Source organism: Trichoderma virens, assembly GCF_000170995.1.
Source record: "Trichoderma virens Gv29-8 chromosome Unknown TRIVIscaffold_6, whole genome shotgun sequence".
NCBI classification, from domain to species: Eukaryota; Fungi; Ascomycota; class Sordariomycetes; order Hypocreales; family Hypocreaceae; genus Trichoderma; species Trichoderma virens.
Window position 1 is genome coordinate 2,383,922 of NW_014013743.1, and position 17,713 is coordinate 2,401,634.

General features: G+C 51.3%; 3 protein-coding genes across 3 annotated transcripts; 2 read left to right on the plus strand and 1 right to left on the minus strand.

The window, feature by feature from the left end:
* Positions 1 to 8,512: 8,512 nt before the first annotated feature.
* Positions 8,513 to 10,635, plus strand: TRIVIDRAFT_230695 (uncharacterized protein; the record flags this gene model as incomplete). Its single annotated transcript, XM_014101556.1, has 1 exon — positions 8,513 to 10,635. The coding sequence occupies one exon, from the start codon at positions 8,513 to 8,515 to the stop codon at positions 10,616 to 10,618; it is 2,106 nt and encodes a 701-aa protein (XP_013957031.1).
* A 1,775-nt stretch (positions 10,636 to 12,410) lies between these two features.
* On the plus strand, positions 12,411 to 13,055 carry TRIVIDRAFT_60345 (uncharacterized protein; the record flags this gene model as incomplete). Its single annotated transcript, XM_014101557.1, has 1 exon — positions 12,411 to 13,055. The coding sequence occupies one exon, from the start codon at positions 12,411 to 12,413 to the stop codon at positions 13,053 to 13,055; it is 645 nt and encodes a 214-aa protein (XP_013957032.1).
* Positions 13,056 to 14,484: 1,429 nt separating this feature from the next.
* Positions 14,485 to 17,017, minus strand: TRIVIDRAFT_114179 (uncharacterized protein; the record flags this gene model as incomplete). The annotated part of the gene is made up of 4 exons (XM_014101558.1): positions 14,485 to 14,704; positions 14,946 to 15,424; positions 15,497 to 16,689; positions 16,783 to 17,017. Coding segments are annotated over 4 exons (2,127 nt in total), but the record flags the coding sequence as incomplete, so codon positions are not given.
* Between the last annotated feature and the right edge of the window lie 696 nt (positions 17,018 to 17,713).

The following is a 17,713-nucleotide window of genomic DNA, read 5'->3' on the forward strand; positions in this document are numbered from 1 at the left end:
TGACCGCGGAGCCAGCCATGGCGCGGTGGCGTTGTTCATCTCTCTCGCGATATATATATATATTGGTGCCACCGAAGCGCACGCGCAACTTTGTTTTATCTTTGGCGAGATATATCTGTGTCACGGTTCGGTTCTGTTCTCGGAGCGAAGCGGATTTGGACTGGATTTGGACTGGACCGGGCTGGACTCATCTGGACTTGAGGGGGGAAAGGCGTATAGGTTGTTGTTTCTGAATATGAAGGAGGGGGAATCTCGAGACAATTCGTTAAAGGTTCCATCTTATCAATACCGAGAGATGGAAAAGGACCGTTGTAATACAGGCACAGGCATTTGTGATGGAAGCATTTACAGACGACTCTGGCGCATCCGGCATACGCGGAGATGCGAGTGGAGAGAGGATGGATGTCAACCCGGGGTCTGGCTGGGGGCCACTTTGGCAGATGCGCGGCATTGCTCCGTTGCGGTTTTTTTTCTCTCTTCTTCTTTAAACGAGAAGCAGCAGGCTGGCAAGGGTGAGGAGGAGGATACTACTCTATATCCCGGCTCGTTTCTACGTGCTCCGGGCCCCTTGTCCCTGTCGAACGGAGATGACAAGCTTTTGGGATATCACGGAACAGAAAGGAAAAGAAGGCCATGGGCAGCGAGCGCGAGAAGAGCTGTTTTCGTCATAGAGGCGAGGTGTTATCCCGGACGGTGCTACTATTTACATGATGCTCGTGTTGGTTGTGTTTTTTTGAGAGGGAAAAACGAAGGCTTTGTCCATGTGATGAGAAGTCTCTTTCCTATGTTTGATGCTGCACTGTAGGATTGGATTCTTTCTGCTTAATTTTTATTTGTATCTTTATTTTTGCTTGTGAAAGAAGGGGAATGCTTTTGTATACCTATACGAATTGGGGGGGAGACAAGACTATGTTTGATGTTCTTTTCTTTTGTAAACTTGTATCATCTATCAACTATTCTCGGCTTACGATTTTGCTGCATTGTGTTAATTCAGGGGGCGGCGGTGCTAGTTCCTGTGTCAAAACAACAAGATGCGAAAGAGCAGAGATTGATAACATGTGTATCAAGGAACTGAGATGATTTGATGTTGATGTGATGTGACGTGATTTAATTTATTTAATTTCTCTCGTCTACTTTGTTGTAGCGAGGAGCTTTAAATTACGAACCCTTGGCTGGGACACTATCGTGGTCCGATTTGACATTCATGCCAGGCCTCGGACATATACCTTGCTATCTCTCTGTGAACGTGATTGTGATCAATCATCGACTTTTTGCTTTTTCCTTCTTCTTCTCCGCAGCATTATTAATCGGCGGCTCTTCTGTGTAAAATCCCCATGTGGCTTCTTTCTCATTTCCTGCTCGGTACTGTATCGTATTCACGTCAGGGTGTCCGTCCCTGGGTTTCCACTTTGACACGTTTGCGTGGAGAAGGACCCCCGACCCGGGTCCATGCGGGAAGTGGATCTTTAATGATTGCTTTTCATGCGTTAATGAAGGGATCTCGAGAAGGCGGTTTGGAGCAAACGAAGGCAAACGCGTGGTGTCTATAGATAGATTGGGCTCTTTTACTTGTGATGGGGAGCGAGGGAGGAATGTCCCTGACTAGGGGAGGAGTAGATGATGAAACGCGAGAGACATGCCAACGAGGGTTTTTGTTCTACTAGCTTCATCATAAATCGAAAACAAAAGGCAAAGAAAGAAAAGGAAAAGCCGGTTGTGTTCTTTCGTGCTTTGTAATGATGATACAAGAAATGACAGGAGCTTCAGCCCGGCAGGGGTACGTCGACAGACAGTCCCGGGGGGGGAAACAGAAGAACAAAAGCCCCAGGGAAACGTGCCGGTTGGCTTGTAGAATTCGCGACCAAAGTGGAGAGAGAGGGGGATATCCAATCTCGAAAGCCACGTTTTTTCTTCTTCTATCTTTTCTGGTTTCTTATTTTCTGGTGGTTGAAGGGGCGTGGTCAAGGTGGCGGTTTCGTGGGAATGATGGGTGCTGCAAATGATGATAAGGATTGCCTGGGCTGGGGATGCAACGCTTTGATGCGTGTAAGATGCTTATTGTGTGCAAAAGCCGTTAGATGAGCTTCCTCTTATGACACTCTCTGTTAATTACTGTATATCACCGAGGATTCGCAGCTGTTTGCATTCCGCATGGAGCATAGCACAACACTATCCGGTGGCAAGCGAAGGATTCTCATCAACAAGAGCGAGAGAAAGAAAAAGAAAAAGAACACCCTATCGCCGACATCGTTGGGTGTGGGCGAGCCTCGGCTTTCCAACCGGTGGCTTCGATAGAGGAAAGAAAATAAAAAATGGGAAGCCCAATCTATTTCTGACAGGGCGGGCTGCGCCAGGGGCTTTTAGCCAGGCATGGGGTCTGGTTCTTTTTCTGGAGCTGATTTTGGCTCTGGTTTGTTTTTGTCTGAATGTCTATCTTTGTTTGTCTCTTTTTTGATGGAGAGTGAGCCGACTTGTTGAGTCCGTTACGAGAATGCGGCGTGAGGCTGTGCTGAGATGCAACCTTGGACTGTATCATGATCCCATGCTCATATGATTGCAGTACTGCTTGGCGTCTTGCGTTGCTTGCAAGGCCTGGAGCTTGTAATTGAGCCTGTGAAAGTCGGGACTTGAGCTTAGAGATGCATCACAGAGTAGAGACAATTGCATTTTGTAAAACTGTTATCATCGGCAATAGCTTGCGGGGATCACATCATGAGTCCGACCAGATCCGAAGAGAGAGACTCGGTTTCTGCGGAACTAGATGCCAATGACATGACATGATGCTGGGATTGGGCCAAATCTCGATTCGGCGTAGAGCGGGATGGGATGGTAATACGGAGCACTCCGTATTCTAAGACGCAAACGACCAGGGGGGATCCCCGTTTATGACGCGGGTTCAGCAGTCAGTCCAGCAGTTTGTTCTTGACGAAATCTCACGACCTCGTCGCGTGAGTCCATGTGATGTACGGAGTAGCTAACGAGAATGACGGAGCCTTTTCAGCTCTGATGTTTCAACTACTGCCAGTTTGCTCGTGATTACTATTACCAAATACGGGCGTCACCAACGAGGTACTTGGGCTCTACTTGGAGGTACTCGCGAATAGTTTGCTGTGCTAAGGCGAGTAGCCCCGAACTCAGCCGCAGCTCAAGTGTTTCAAAAAGGGCCATCACCACTCGATCTGCGGCAGCTTTTCCTGAATGCGCGACTTAGTTCTGTGCCTGGGGAGGAGTCAACTTTGATGACATGAATTATTTTTAAACCTTTTAGTTTAAAGCAGATCGTATTAAAGAAAAAAACCAAAAAAAAGAGCAAGCGAGAAAAAGCGAAACAAAGGTGAGCCGAGCTTGTGTGGTGTTGACTGTGCATTAGTGTGGGCGAAGATCAGAGCAGAAAAAAAAACGAGATGGCGTCGATGTGCCTGGCTCGTTGCTGCTTCTGGCCAGAGATCGTCGCAAAAGGTTTCACCCGTTTGAAACAGATCTCGTGGGTTGAAGAAATTTTCTGCTCGTTTCTTTTTCTGGTATTTTGAAAAAGAAAAGTGGCAGAACGGACTGAGACATTGGCTGACCATCGCCTTGCTCATCTCCCCCCCTTGCGGCGGAACCGTTTCCCCAGCGTGCCGTTCTGCAGCGGCCCTGTCCGTTTCTCCTCACGTTCCACGCAAGGGAAGGGGCCCGAAAAGAAGGGCAGAGGAAAAGAAACCAGAGAGAAAGCAGCAGGTCAGCAGAAGAAAGCCCGAGCGTAACGGCACAGGCTCAGGCACAAGCACAGATGAGATGCATATGAGCATCGACCATCTCAGTTAATACGACCCGTCTCCTCCTCCGGGCCATGGCTAGACGCGCCTTCGCGGGCTTTTGCGAGCTGCTGCTGCTAACAGAGCAGGGGGGAGGCTTGTTTCCCTCTCTGCTGGTCCGTCGAGCCTCTTGTCTTGGTTCCATTGCTTTTTTTTATGAAATTATGCTGGCGCAGAAGAGGGACAGGGGCTGCATGTTGTCATTGGTTCGAGCGTGTTAGTGCCGGTTTATTAATTGTTGTTATTTTTTTTTTTTTCTCTCGCTCTTGTGTCGTGGCAAAGCCATGGATATCCCTGCTGCCACACAACTCTTGTTTCCCACACACACACAATCACACGCACACTTTACGCTCAGACAACTCGAGACACCCGCACCCCTGAGCTAGACGAAAAAAGACAAAAACGAAAAAAAGGAAAAAGAAAATAAGAAAAAAAGTGTGTGTCTGGACGAGGGAATGATATCACTCTACCCGAACCAGTCACGTTGCGCCGTTTCCAGCCGTTCAGCAGGTCAAGGTTTGGTCCAACTCCGTAGTAATCGCCGAAGTGAAAGACAGATTAAAAACACCGAAAGAGAGACATCAATTAAGATGAAGAGAGACAAGACGCACTCCTTGGTGAGGACGGACATCCGACGAGCCTGCGGATTGCCTTGCACTGTAAACGCGTATTTGCACATGGACCAACAAGATTTCGCAGCCGCCCATGCACTGTCTACTCCGTATAAAGTACTACCTCACGTTGCCTTGGATTGGCACAGGCGCGATACTCAACGCACGAGTACATGTAAGTATGGTTGCATGCCTCTCCATGTACCGATACGAGTACCGCGTACTTGCGAGTACCTACCTCCAGTACGTACGGAGCGCATGGGGACGGGAGATGGGAGATGGAGAAGCCAACGGAGATGGGAATTGATGGCTTGTCACGCTAGAGGGCGCACGGATTGCTGCTATTGCTGGTAACACGGGGGGCGCCATCGCGAAGAAGTGGGAACAACATCGTCATGGCGTGGTTTCTTTTCTTTTTCTTCCCGTCTTCCTTTTGTTCTGCCCTTGTCGTGGGCCGTGGCTCTTTGATTTGATCGACAGAGATTTGCGGGCAGTAAGATGGAGGAGCAGAACAGCCCGATGGAGGTGACATCAATGTGTCAAGGCTAGTGCTGTCCAGCTGGAGATGGCGATGGGTTTGGACGAGTAATACTACCTAGTAGCTTGTACGCAGCTGAGACATGGCCGCGTCTGGCTGGACAAGAGGTGCTGCAGTAATCACACGTTGAGATGCATCCATGCTACCATCGCAAGGCAGCCAGCCAGAGAGGAGGAAGCGTAATAATAGTAATTAAATACAAAAAGAGACCAAGGTACAGTAGCACCGACGCAGAGGTACTTTAGGTTTTTGTGCTTTCGTAGGAACGTGTTGCACGAATCAGGCACCGCATCATCGCCGCGGCCATGGCGACAGCCGACTCTCTCTCTCTCTCTCCAGCCTCTTGGCTCGCTCTCTTCTCTCCTCTCCTCTTTTTCTGCGCTGGCACTGATCCATAACATCTCACACACCTCATATGCCGTGCTGCCCTCCTCCATGCCGATCGAAGACCTGCAGCAACAGCAGCAGCAGCATCAAGGACCCAAATCCAAGACATTTTCAACGGGGGGGAGGGGATCCGCCAATCCTCCTAGGGACCCGCGAGACTAAGAGCACAAGGTCATAAAGCCCGGTCCTAGTCTACGCTACGGATACCTCCCAGATGAGAAAAAGCAAAGCAACGCAGAGCAGCAGAGCACATCCTCTATCCTGTACCTGTCCTCGTACCTGTACCCCCAGAGCTGCGAGCAATTTAACCCGAGTCGAGTGCTAGTGCTGTCCCCCCCCGGACCTCGCACTTTGCCCAGACAAGCAATAACTTATGAGAGGCAGCATCTCACGGGGGGCATCAGCTAGCCAGCACGGACTGCGTCTATTATCCCCGACGCGATCCAAAGTTACAAATCCATTCATCAGCTGGTGCAGTAGCACGCACAGCAGAAGAAACACTTGGCCCGGAAGAGGCAAGAGTGAGGGCGTGGTACCTGTATTAGCTCTGGAGGAGTGCCCTAGCTGCTTGCTTCTCGCCAGTTTGTCTTTGTTTGTTTTCTTGGTACATGGTATTTTTAATTTGACCTTGTCATTTTTCTGTCCCTCGAGGCTAGCTAGCCTGGATGCATCATTTTGTTTTTTCAGCTTCCGCCAATAACCCGTCGAGGCGTGCATGCTTCTGCTCAGAAATCCAAACAATTGGGCAAGCAGAAATGCAAATTTAGCTCCCCCGGCTCGCTTCGTTCTCGCCTCTGTCTAGTGTCTGTCTTTGGCTCGTCTCGTTTCTGCGACTTGCATCTGCCCTTCTGCGGCTTCGCTGTCTGCCTTTTGTTTTCTCGCGTGGTCTGTTCTCCTCTTGGCCCTCACCGTCTCCTCTTTGCTCCTCTTTGCTCCTCTTTGCTCCTTGCTCCGGCTGCCGCAGCAGATCTATTGGCTGTGCTGCCATCTAGGGCTTGTATAATATACACACATATCCTGATCGTAATGCGGCCAAGCCTGCGTCTCGCTCCCCCCATCTACTCATACACATACATACTTACATACATACATGTATGAGTACATGTACCCAGTGCCGTCCCATCTCCGCGATCGAGCCCTCGCTCGCACATGCTTTCGACTGATGCATTGCCTGCTTTGGTGCTTCTGTTGCTTGCTTGCAAATGATTTGATCCAGCCCCCTCCCCAGCCAGAGCCCAAGCACCCCCCCAGAAGCAAGCAAGCCCAATGCATCAATCACATCACTGTAGCAATACTCGTACATACATACACATACAAGCTCACATATTGCAGAGGGAAAACACATCACCGCTAATCCCTTCGGGGGTATTTGGGTTTTGATTGCACGCATTCTCCACGCCAAAACGAGACATGGATTGGCCCCAAGCAAGGCAAACTCCATGCCTCTGAGCTTGCCTTGATCCATGTACTGTACGCTGTACGGTTGCTTTGGACTGGACTGACTTGATCTTTTCAGTCTTATGCCTGAACCACCCCCCCAGTCTGGTCTGCGCATCCTTTCCTCTCTTCTCCAGCTCTCGGCCTCCTTGATTCCCGCGCCCTTTCTTATCTCTCCTTCTCCGCCGTTCCGTCTCCATCTCGCCATCTCTCTCCTTCTCCCTCTGAGCTTTTCCTTATCCCGATACTCGCAAACCTCGGGTCTTTTTTTTACCCACCCAGCACCGTATCATATCGTATCGTGCTGCTTCTTAGTGGTGCTAGCTGGCGCTACTTGCTCCGTACTTGCCAGCACGCTGTTTCAGCCCGGTGATTACCTACTATATTCTATATTACCTACTATCCCATCCTATCATGCTTATGACTGCCTCTTCTGCCTACAAGCACATGTACTAGGTAGGCGTTGCTTTGATTAACACGATGATTTGATATTGTTTCTTACCTCATCTCCCTTGCCCGAAAAGCCTGACCCCCCCGGTGCTGGGCGCGCTCTCCGGTCTCCGACACAAGAGATTGAAGCTTAGAAGGAGATACATTGCCTTGGCTTGGTCGCACGAGTACAGTACCTCGGCCGGTGGTACCGCTTGTACGACGCCGCACGAGACATCTACACGACCCACGAGTACTCTCAAAGTACCTCCTGTACCTCGACGAGTACCTGCCAGCTCCACGAGAGGTACCTACCTTTCCTACCTGTTATTTACCAAGCAATCAAACCATCAAGCAACTACCTAAACAACATAACAAATCATCGCCAACAAAACAGAGCACAACAGAGCACAACAGACAGAGAGCCAGACAGCCCACGCTAGCCTCGATTCCGCTGCCCGCCACTCTATTTGCTACGCAGCCCCTCGTCGGCCTTTTCCTGCTCGATTTGCTTTGATTTGATTCTGGCCTCGCCTAATCCTGCTACAATTTCACGGGCTGTCCCGGGCGCTGCGATTGCCCACTGAAGGCCAGCTCCAGCGCTAAACCAGGTACTAGAAGCTACCTGGGCCCTGCTAAAGGCCGCTAGCACGTTGCGCAGCCGGAGCGTTGGCCAGGCGTTAGCACGTGTACCTGCGACAAAGTACCGGCCCCGTACTTGCTACTCCGCAGCGGTCCCCAGACCACGGGAGTACCTTGCAAAGTACCTCCCCAAGTACCTCGCAGTACTTTGCGCGGCGTACTTCGTACAGGCGCCGTTCCTTCCTTTCTTCTCTTTCCCTCCCGCAGCCACAACCGCCCGGCCTCACCTTCCCATTGCTCGCGCTCACGCACATTCTTCTTCTTCCTCCTCCTTATCCTTATCCTTAAACCTCGCCCTGCTTTTCTTCTCCCTTTGGCCCTCTTTGTTCTCTCTTGTCTCTTGTCTCGCCAAACTCCTCGCTCTTTTACTATTCACTTCGCTCGTTTCTTTTTTTTTCTTCTATTGAATTTGTTTTTTTTGCTCTTCTTTTTGATTTTGCTTCCTCGTTCGCTTCTCCCAATTCGTTCAATTCCGTGTTGCGCCTCGAACAATTGCTGTCCGCTTGCTCGAAACCAAACCAAAATCAAAACAACAACCGCCACTCGCTTACTGTTTGCCGCGACAACATAGGGGGAACATACGACCAAGAAGAAGAAAAACCAAGGGAACAAGAGGGGGAACAACACCATTCCGGGCTCACCACCGCCGTCAGATGTGAGGCGCTCTCTCAATGGACCCAACTCTGCAGTCTCACCAGCTCCACCAGCTGGGCCAGCCTCAGTCTCAAATGGTGTCTCAGTTCCAGCAGCCACATCTGCAGCAGCATCTGCAGCAGCATCTGCAGCAGCTTCAACAGCAGCAACAGCAGCAACAACACCAACAACAGCAGCAGCTCGACTCGGCCACTCCTCAGGATGTCCTCGTTGAGGCGCGCAAGAACCTGCAGGTCCTGATCGACTCGGGTCTGTCCAAGGATCTGCTCCATCAATGGGTTGACGACGATACCTTTTCTCTCCAGCTCTCATTCCCCGGCCAGGCTCAGCCGTCCGCACCTACATCCACTCCTCCGGCCTCTACCGCCACTCCCATCCCCTCGCCGCTGCTGTCTCACCCCGTTTCTGTCTCGCCCACACATCAGCTGCAGTCTCCCCAGGCTTCAGCTCTCGCTCCTCCTCTCCATTCCACGACTCCGCAGAGCCAGAATGCTACTCCGCCCGTTTCCGCCGCCGTCCACAGCTCTCCCGTCGCATCTCTGTCGGCCTCATCTGCCGCTACTTCTCCCATTCCCGTCTCCAGCTCTGGCACTATTGCCAGCTCGACATCGCCCGGCGCGCCTCCTTCTATCGCAATAATCAAAACAGAGCCCTCGTCCTTCGCTGACGATGTGTCGAGGGCCTGGGCTGCTGCAGCCGTCCTGCCGCAAGCCCCGACTTCCATGTCCGGAGCCCCTCAGGGCCAGGCATCGCGGGTGGCTCCGGCAGGCGGCATCGTCAAGTCTGATGCCTCGACCTTCATCTCGCCGTCGATGCAGTATCTTCACCACCGTCCTCGCATCTCCGTCTCCTCAACCAGCTCTGGATCTTCTGGCCATGCTTCTGTGTGGTCAGTCAACTCGGCGCGGTCGTCCATGTCCTGGGCATCGGCTTCGTCTTCGCGCACTCAGGGGTCGCTTCCCATGACTCCCGCCTCTTCCTCCGCCAACAAGACCAACATTTACTGGTGTACCTCGTGCGAGACCAGCTTCAAGCGCAAGTATGACTGGAAGCGCCACGAGGACGAGTTCCACGAGCGTTGGAGAAAATACCCTTGCCCCGAGCCAGGCTGCAACCGCAGCTTCTGGGGCTCCAACTCGTTTAACCAGCACCACAAGCAGTGCCACGGCTGCAAGACCTGCCCTCACGCAGAAAAGGTGGTCAAGTTCCTCCGCAAGCGCAAGTACTGGGCCTGCGGCTTCTGCTCTGCTCTTCACCCTGCGCGCGAGCGACACGTTGAGCATGTGGCTCGGCATTTTGAGTCTGGCTTGGGCAAGGCTGAGTGGATGCACTCAAGAGTCATCTACGGTCTCCTGCATCAGCCGCTTATCCACGGCGCTTGGGATGCTCTTGTGACGGCTAAGCAAGCTGAGTTTGGCGGACGCCGCCCTCAGTTCAGTTGGCACCCGAGCAAGACGGGGCGTGCTCAGGGATTCCTGGAGAAGGAGAATCCCGGCCAGCTCCAGGACCTGCTCGAGTTCTTCTCTGGCGATGAAGGCGAGGCCCAATGGATCGTCAGCGTTGCCTTTGACCTGTCCGATATGGCCTTTGCGAGCGCTCAAACCCCAGCTCCAGCCCCTTCACCGCAGCCACAGTTTGCGCCCAATGCGATGGCTCCTCCCTCCGGCTTTCCGCAACAGCAGCAGCAGCAGGATAGGCGCATATCTTTTGCACCATTGCCCTCGCAAGCACCGCAGCAGATGCTTGCGTCTCCCGCCTCTGCCACTTCGAATCCTTTTGGCACATCTCCCTATCGAGCCTCGGCGGCCTTTGTTCCCTCCCAGGCTTTCCCTTCCTCAGTGCAACAGCAGCACTCGCCCAACCTATCAACACCTTCTCCCATGAACACTTCGCAGACTCAGCTTGACAAGCGGGAGCTACCACCTATTCCTCAGGGTCACACCCCATCCCTGACAGACGGCATGATGGACTTTGAATATTCTCCCGCTCCCGTCATCTTTGAGGACTGGGAGAGCATTGCGAGCTCAACCTTTCTAGACACATCGGCACACCATCAACAGCAATCCAATCAGGGCGGTGACTGGGGAATATCCCAGTTTTATGGCAATCCGAATGTGAATTGATGAAAAGCGAAACCAATTGAAAAAAGAAGAACAAAAAAACAATCAATTCGAAAAAAACCCGACACTCTTTTTATTACTATTGCTGCCATATCGGCATCGAGTCTATGTTGACGTTACATCAAGATATTTTCCTTAATCTCACTTGCGCGCGCGGCATCTCTTTTTTATCCCATGTATTATCAGCAACTCAGCGCTACACAACGAACGTTTTTTCCTACATGTCTTTTTGTCTATCATATCACATCTGTTTTAACGGGCATGGAGCATCTAGGGCAGCAACACACGCTATTCTCATACATATTGTTGCTGCCCTGACTAATAATGATAATCCCCCCTATTTTTCTCCAACGAAAAAGCGTGGGCGTCTATCTATCCGCCGTCTTGTTTGAGCCAATCGATCTGAGTCTATACCTATCTATCTTTTCGTATAATTTCCTTTTTTTTGTCCTATATATACACTTACCGTGGAATCCACCCGAGGAAGGAGTTGGGAGGTAATCTATCGAGCCGGGTTAATGGTCTTGTCATTATCGTTATTTGAAGCAAGCTTTGCATGGCTAGTTTCGTGTTCTATTTGTCTTTGGAATGCTCGAAAACATATGCGCGCGGACGAAAAAGGGAGGATTTGGATTTGCTTGTTTTTTTTTTTTTTTTGTTTGTTCCTAGCAGTTTAATCGGCCATGTACACAGGTATGAGGGAAGGGGATGGAATCTGCAATAGGACTGGGTATGTAGCTTAGTGCAGCGGAATAGACGGATACAATGATGATTATATTTGTTGAGATTTTTTTCTCTTCCTTTCTATGCTATTGCTGGAATTGCCATTATACAAGATTTAATTGTTTTGAGTTTGGGATGGTGAAAATGCTGGACTTTGTGTTTTCGATCTACGGCGACCCCACTCTGTGATTCTGGAAGCTACAACTCTTTGACAGGCCTGTCTCTAGGTCTCTGTTTTTTGGCCTCTTTTCTGACCAAAGGGATTTCTTTTCGACATGGGGAAGGTCAAAGGTGGCGTTCAATAATCTGAATGTACGCATCTCTCGAAATGACTAGGTTTTTTTTGGGTGGCTGATGAATACAATTTAGGTTCATATTTCGAATGCTTTCTACGGAGGTCGAAGAGGACACTATTTGTTCACCCCCCTAGGAAATGCGATCGAACACAATGATTTCCTTGGCACGATTTGTTCTAGCATGCATCGAGAACGGGTCTGGATCAAAGCTAGAAGAAAGATATTTTCTTCGGAAGATTCCAGGCGTGGGCGTGGAGCCTTGGCTTTTGCTCCCATGGCAGCCACAGCGGATCGATGGCTTGCAAACTGCCATGCCAACGGGCTTGTTGGCTGCGGCAGTTGTGTGTAGTTGGTCAAATGAACCGAGTGTATAGTTCGTTTTCTAGACTATGGTTTGTATTGATCGATTTGTTCAAGTGCCCGTTGTTGTGCAAATAGGTATTTCATGGACATCGAACCTGTTCTGAGCCATGCCTTTGTTTCCTCTACATGAACTGCAGAATTCCAGGCATTCAAAAACGAAAAGAATACAATTGACGTGTTCAAATACAGACAGACGTCGACAAAGTTTTGTGTCGCGGTGAAGGTTTTATTACTATCTGCTTGACTTTCTCGAAGGACATATAAACTGTCGTTTCCTCCGTGGAAAATCAGGGGATTCAATCGCTACCACTCTCAGGACAATCTCGGACAAAAACACCTGCTCACCTACAGCATTCGGCTGATACTCTGACAAAAGCACCACAGTCTCAAGTCTACAACAGTCGCAAGTCAAGATGGGTAGCGGACACTCCAAAGAGAAGAAGGAGTCCAAGAAGGAGTCCAAGCGGTCTTCTCGACACGCCTCCTCTCGACACTCTACGTCGCGTCCCTCCAAGTCCGACTCCAAGTCAAAGTCTGAATCCAAGTCCAAGTCCAAGTCTAGCTCGTCCAAATCCAAGTCCAAATCCTCACATGGCCCTTCCACAAAGGAGCTTTGCGCAGATCTATCTCCAGAGACTTTGGAAGCCCTACAAGTGGATTTCCTGTCCAAGCTCAGCGAACCTAGTTACAGAGCCGAGAGCCATGTTGTATGGGAGCTACTGACCAAGCACCAAAGGAAGATGAGCAAACAGATGCAGGCAAACTTCAACCACATGACTGAGCCGCAGATGACCAAGTTCATAGATGAGTGGCGACGCAAAGTTCCTCAAGAAATGGACTATGGCTACAACGTCGAAGAGGACACTCTTTACCCCCAAGAAGGCCAATCCCCTGAAAACGCACTTGGTATCTACAACAACGAGCCTGACAGTGCACAGGACAAGGGCAAGGGCAAGGAGCCTGTGCGACGTCAAAACGAACCTGACAATGCAGAGGACAAGGGCAAGGGCAAAGAGCCTATGCGACGGCACTCGGACGTCGATCTGGCGCAGCTTTGACAAATGCCTCCTCGACCTGTTACTCCCCCCGTTAGAGGCATGATTCCGGAGGATTATGCCAACATTCGAGAGGCCCTCCGAATTGGCGGTGATGAGGCTTCTTCTAGGCCCTCTGCTGCTAGAGCTTCTTCTTCTAGACCCTCTGCTGCTGAAGCTTCCTCGTCCAGGCATTCGTCTTCCAAGCACCACCACTCCTCTTCAAGGCATTCTACCCAGCCGTCCTCTTCCAAGCACCACTCCTCTTCTAAGCATTCTGCTGAACCGTCTTCTTCTAAGCACCACTCCTCTTCCAAGCATCATCATTCTTCGAGGCATTCTGCTGAGCCGTCTTCTTCTAAGCATTCTTCATCCAGGCATTCTTCTTCGCATCATGCCTCTTCTTCTTCTTCGTCGAAGCATCCTATCATCAGGAGAACTTCTTTGAAGCACTCTTCCTCCAAGTCTGGCAAAAGGAGCTCCCACTCCCACAAAACCTTGACTACTCGCCACCGAGATTAAGCTCAGCTAGGAGACCCGGGTTGACTGTTTGACTGATTGGCTTTACTAGTTTTTGATGATTTCCCCCTTCCCCTTCCCCTCTCTATTGTGCTCTCCCCTTCCTAACCCCCTTTCCTTGGTTGTTCATTTGTTTTGGCTAGTCGTTTGATACGAGGTCATGGTATCTGGGTTGGCGTAATTGATTGGAAATGACATTGAGAAAGACTGAAAGAAAGGAGTGCAGATAGATAGGGATAGATGCTGGACATCTATTTGGAAAATAACATGATGCTTAATTAAGCCTTTAGAGGTAGATGCTTGAGTCCTTTGGTAGTAATGATATTCTTGTTTGCTGGGCGGTTTTTCTGCCTTGGGTGTTGTAATATTTTTAAGGAAGGAGCACGATTGGATGTGATATCACAGCTATCTTTCACTCTACGCGAACGCGCACGTTTTTCTCCCTCCTCCATTTCGATTTGAAATTTCGCCCAGGTCAATTCTAGGTTGTTTACACTACCTATACCTTCTATCGCTGCGCCTGCCCCGGTCTAATTATTTTCCTACTGCTATCTTCATTTTGATTTCTTCTGGCTTCTCCCTCTCTCCTCTTTTTCGCACATCGACTTTCGCCTTTGGCGTTTCCCAGTCGAAACTCCTCGAATGCGTTTCTCCTCTCTCCTAACCCCCTCTATCGATTTATCTCGCCAATTCAACCACTTTAACGTGTTGATTATTCGCGTCATCGCATAAAATAGGCCAGTTCTCCCTCTCCATGGTATCGCCCATTTAAAATCACCGACTCCAAAACACCAAAACAGAATATCTGCAGATGCCAGATCCCAAGAAGCCCCAAAACGCCGCTCTTCGCCATTGGCTGACTAAGCTGTTGCCAGAACCGAATACTATCTATCCCGTTGCCCAAGAAGCGTCGCCGCTTGTCTCTTCAAGCACCCGTAACATGAATTTCATATCCGATCAACACCTCGGTGTTTGTGCCGTCCCATCCACGATTGCCCGCTGCGCTCAGCATGAATCTGCTCGTCGGATCGACGTACAGACTCGAAATGACACCCGCTCTAGGGGGTCCGGGGATGATGAGGAACGGGACGGTTGAGTGCTTGAAAGCGCGAGACTCGCGCAAGTCATACAGCCTGAGAATGTCGTGTGACGCACTAAACGAGAGAGATCTTGTCAGCCTTGAACAAACGCATGAATGAACCCCAGAGGTGATTCTCGCTCCTTTCGCATCTCTTCCCTGCTCGCTTCTCTCCCCTTTCCTTTGTCTTTTGCGCATTTCTTCCTTGCCCTTCAAAGTTGCTTCCTCCTCTTTGCACGTTCCATCCCCCTCTACTTTGCAACTTCTCCCCACCATCATTACAAAAACCAGATTCACCATCAATTGCATCAACTTACCAGACTAAATGTCGCCCGTTGACCATGGGCTTGATGGCACTCACAGCTCCGCTCCCTGCTGGGAATCGAAGCACCCTCTCGGGCTGCCATCCCCTCCTCGCTTTGGCAATGTCAAACTCCTCTACCGTTCCGTTACGTCTGCCTGCATAAATCTTGTTGCCGTCTGGGCTCCAGCAAGCGCTCATGCACCAAGGCGGCACACCAACGCGATTGGGAATCCTGGCTACCGCACTGGGCACTCGTCTATCCCAGACGCGAATCGTGCCGTCAATGGCTGATGACAAGAAGGTTGTCTGTGACACCTGCGTAGCATCATGTTGCGTTGGAGGTGGCTGTGAGCTGATGATCATTGGAGAATGCGGTCTCTTGACGCCGAGCCGCTCAGATGTGTCAGCTGCGCTCTGGCTCTCAAGCGATTGGTCTTGTTGTTGTGTCTGGCTGGACTCGTCCGCCTTGACTGTATCAGTATCCGTTGCCATCTCTGTCTGTTCTGTCACCCCTGAGAGGGTCGAAACTTGGGTATCTCCAAGGCCCAGAGCCGAAGTCGAAACTTCAGCCGATGCTGGAGCTGGAGCTGGAGCTGGATCTGGATTTGGGGGATCCACGTCCATGACATCGTCTTCTAGACCTGACTGCTTGAGCTCCTTGCCCGTCTCTGCGTCACTCATGCTGCCCATTGCGGTGTTGGCTGAGTGGTCCAGTCCCGTTTCGTTACCAGCTTCCATGTTCATGCCACCGCCAAACTCGTCGTCGTCCTGCCCAAAAGGCTGCTCTCCCGCGGTCTCACCGAACAGGCTCCCGGCATCACTACCGCCAAAGAGACTCTCGTGGGCGGGAGAAGCCGCGACGGTAGCATCATTCTCTTCCCTCATTGCAACGGTAATCGACCTGTCGTGCCCGTTGGGGCTGATGCCATTCACATTCCCCGTGAAACTCGAGCCAGCCATGGGAGCCCCGTTATTGGTGGATATGGTACTTGAAGGCAGAGGCTCATCGGCGTCGGCTGGAATGGGAGCGCCGCTTGCCGGTCGCAGCTCAATGGACGAGATCTGGCCACCACTGCCGTCAAAGCTTCGTTTGATATGCCCTGTATCGAGATCCCAGTCGAAAATGTTCTTGTCCCACGCACCGCTTAGCACGCTTCTCTCGTCAGGCGCCAGCGTAAGCACGCTGACAGCATTGGTGTGCTTCTGGAGACAGGCGATCCTCTTTCCCTCATCATGGCGTACGCTCTGCAGGTTGATTGCGCCAGACTCGAGACCAGACAGAAGCCAGAGAGCCTCAGAATGGACGGCCAGCGAGTAGACAGAGGACAAGACATGTTCCTGCTCGCTGCGGCCCGGCACGGCTGGCTCCTCGTTGGGCCAGTACGACATGAGGATGCCTGCTTTAGTGACGGAGTCGACGAACGGGTGTCTCTGTGCGACGGTCAATGCCAGCTTGCCATTGATGGTGCCCGGACCGTCATATTTGCGGATGTAGCCGTCGGCACCGCCCGTGATCCAGTATCGCAGATCTGGCGTGATGGCCATGGCGTTGATGCTCGTCGACATGGGCGCTGCCATTGTGGGAACAATGTCGTACAGACGCGCGCTGTAGACCTCGGACCGGATCTTGGGCCGCCATGTTCGGTACAGGGACGGGAGCTGATCGAGCTGCGGCGTGTCTGACTTTCTCCTGGGCGACTCGGGCTGCTTGTCGTGGACTCTGCTGTCGCTGTCGGCGTTGGACTCTGCGGTTTGGTCTTCGCCAGCCACGACAACGGTGTTTTCGTCTTCGCCATTGTCGTCTCCCCCAGCAGCATCTTCGTCGTTGTTGCCATCGCCGTCAACGTCACCGTCGCCTTCACCATCGCCGTCACCGTCACCTTCGACTTCGCCGTCACCGTCAACGTCAGCGTCAGCGTCTCCGTCAACGTCTCCGTCAGCGTCTCCGTCGCCATCGCCATCGCCGTCGCCTTCTTCTTCTCTATCGCCCTCGTCGGCATCCTCCATCACTTCGTCGGGCTCATTGTCGCGATCCGAGGTGGGCGAGCTGGCTCGTGACTGGTCTTCCTCGTCCATGTCGTCGTCGCAATGGCGCTGGTCAGTCGCAGAGAGTTGAGCACGAGCAAACAATGATCGCTCGGCTGGGAGAAAGGAGAAGTGAGAAGTCAGCAAAACAAAGAGACGCGCAACACGCCAGAATTGACGAACAAGATACAGAGTCAATCGCTCGGTTTGTCCTGGACCGTTTGTATGGGGAAGCAGCAAGCTACGTAATTGATTAGTCAGCAGGCGCCTCCCTGCTGTTTTCGCGTGGCCCGTGCGCGAAGCCTCATCTCCTGCTTCTCAAGCCTCACAGCCTCTGTTTCCTTGTGATTGATACATCAACCTCTGCGATTGCGATTAGCCTTTTCCCAATGCTCTGTAACAGCATGCCAGCTGACAGTCATATTCTCATGATAGGACCTTGGCCAGAATCGAAGACAATGAGGACTCGAAGCGATTTGAATTGAAGGACTCTATATCGAGGCCTGTGCGATAGTTGATGCCTATTTCCTTGTTGATGGAATAATGCACCACATTCCTGGTCCTCCAAAAAAGCAGTTCGAAGCAAATATCAAATTCTTATTGAAAAGAATTCATCAATGAATCATCAGTCACAGTCATCTCTTTTCCTTCTATATTTCTCACAAGAGTCTCCACGTAGCTTTGGATAGCAGACGAATTCCTCTGGGGCGCTACCCTTGAGCAGCGACTCTCATCACATATCGCCGCATCATATCA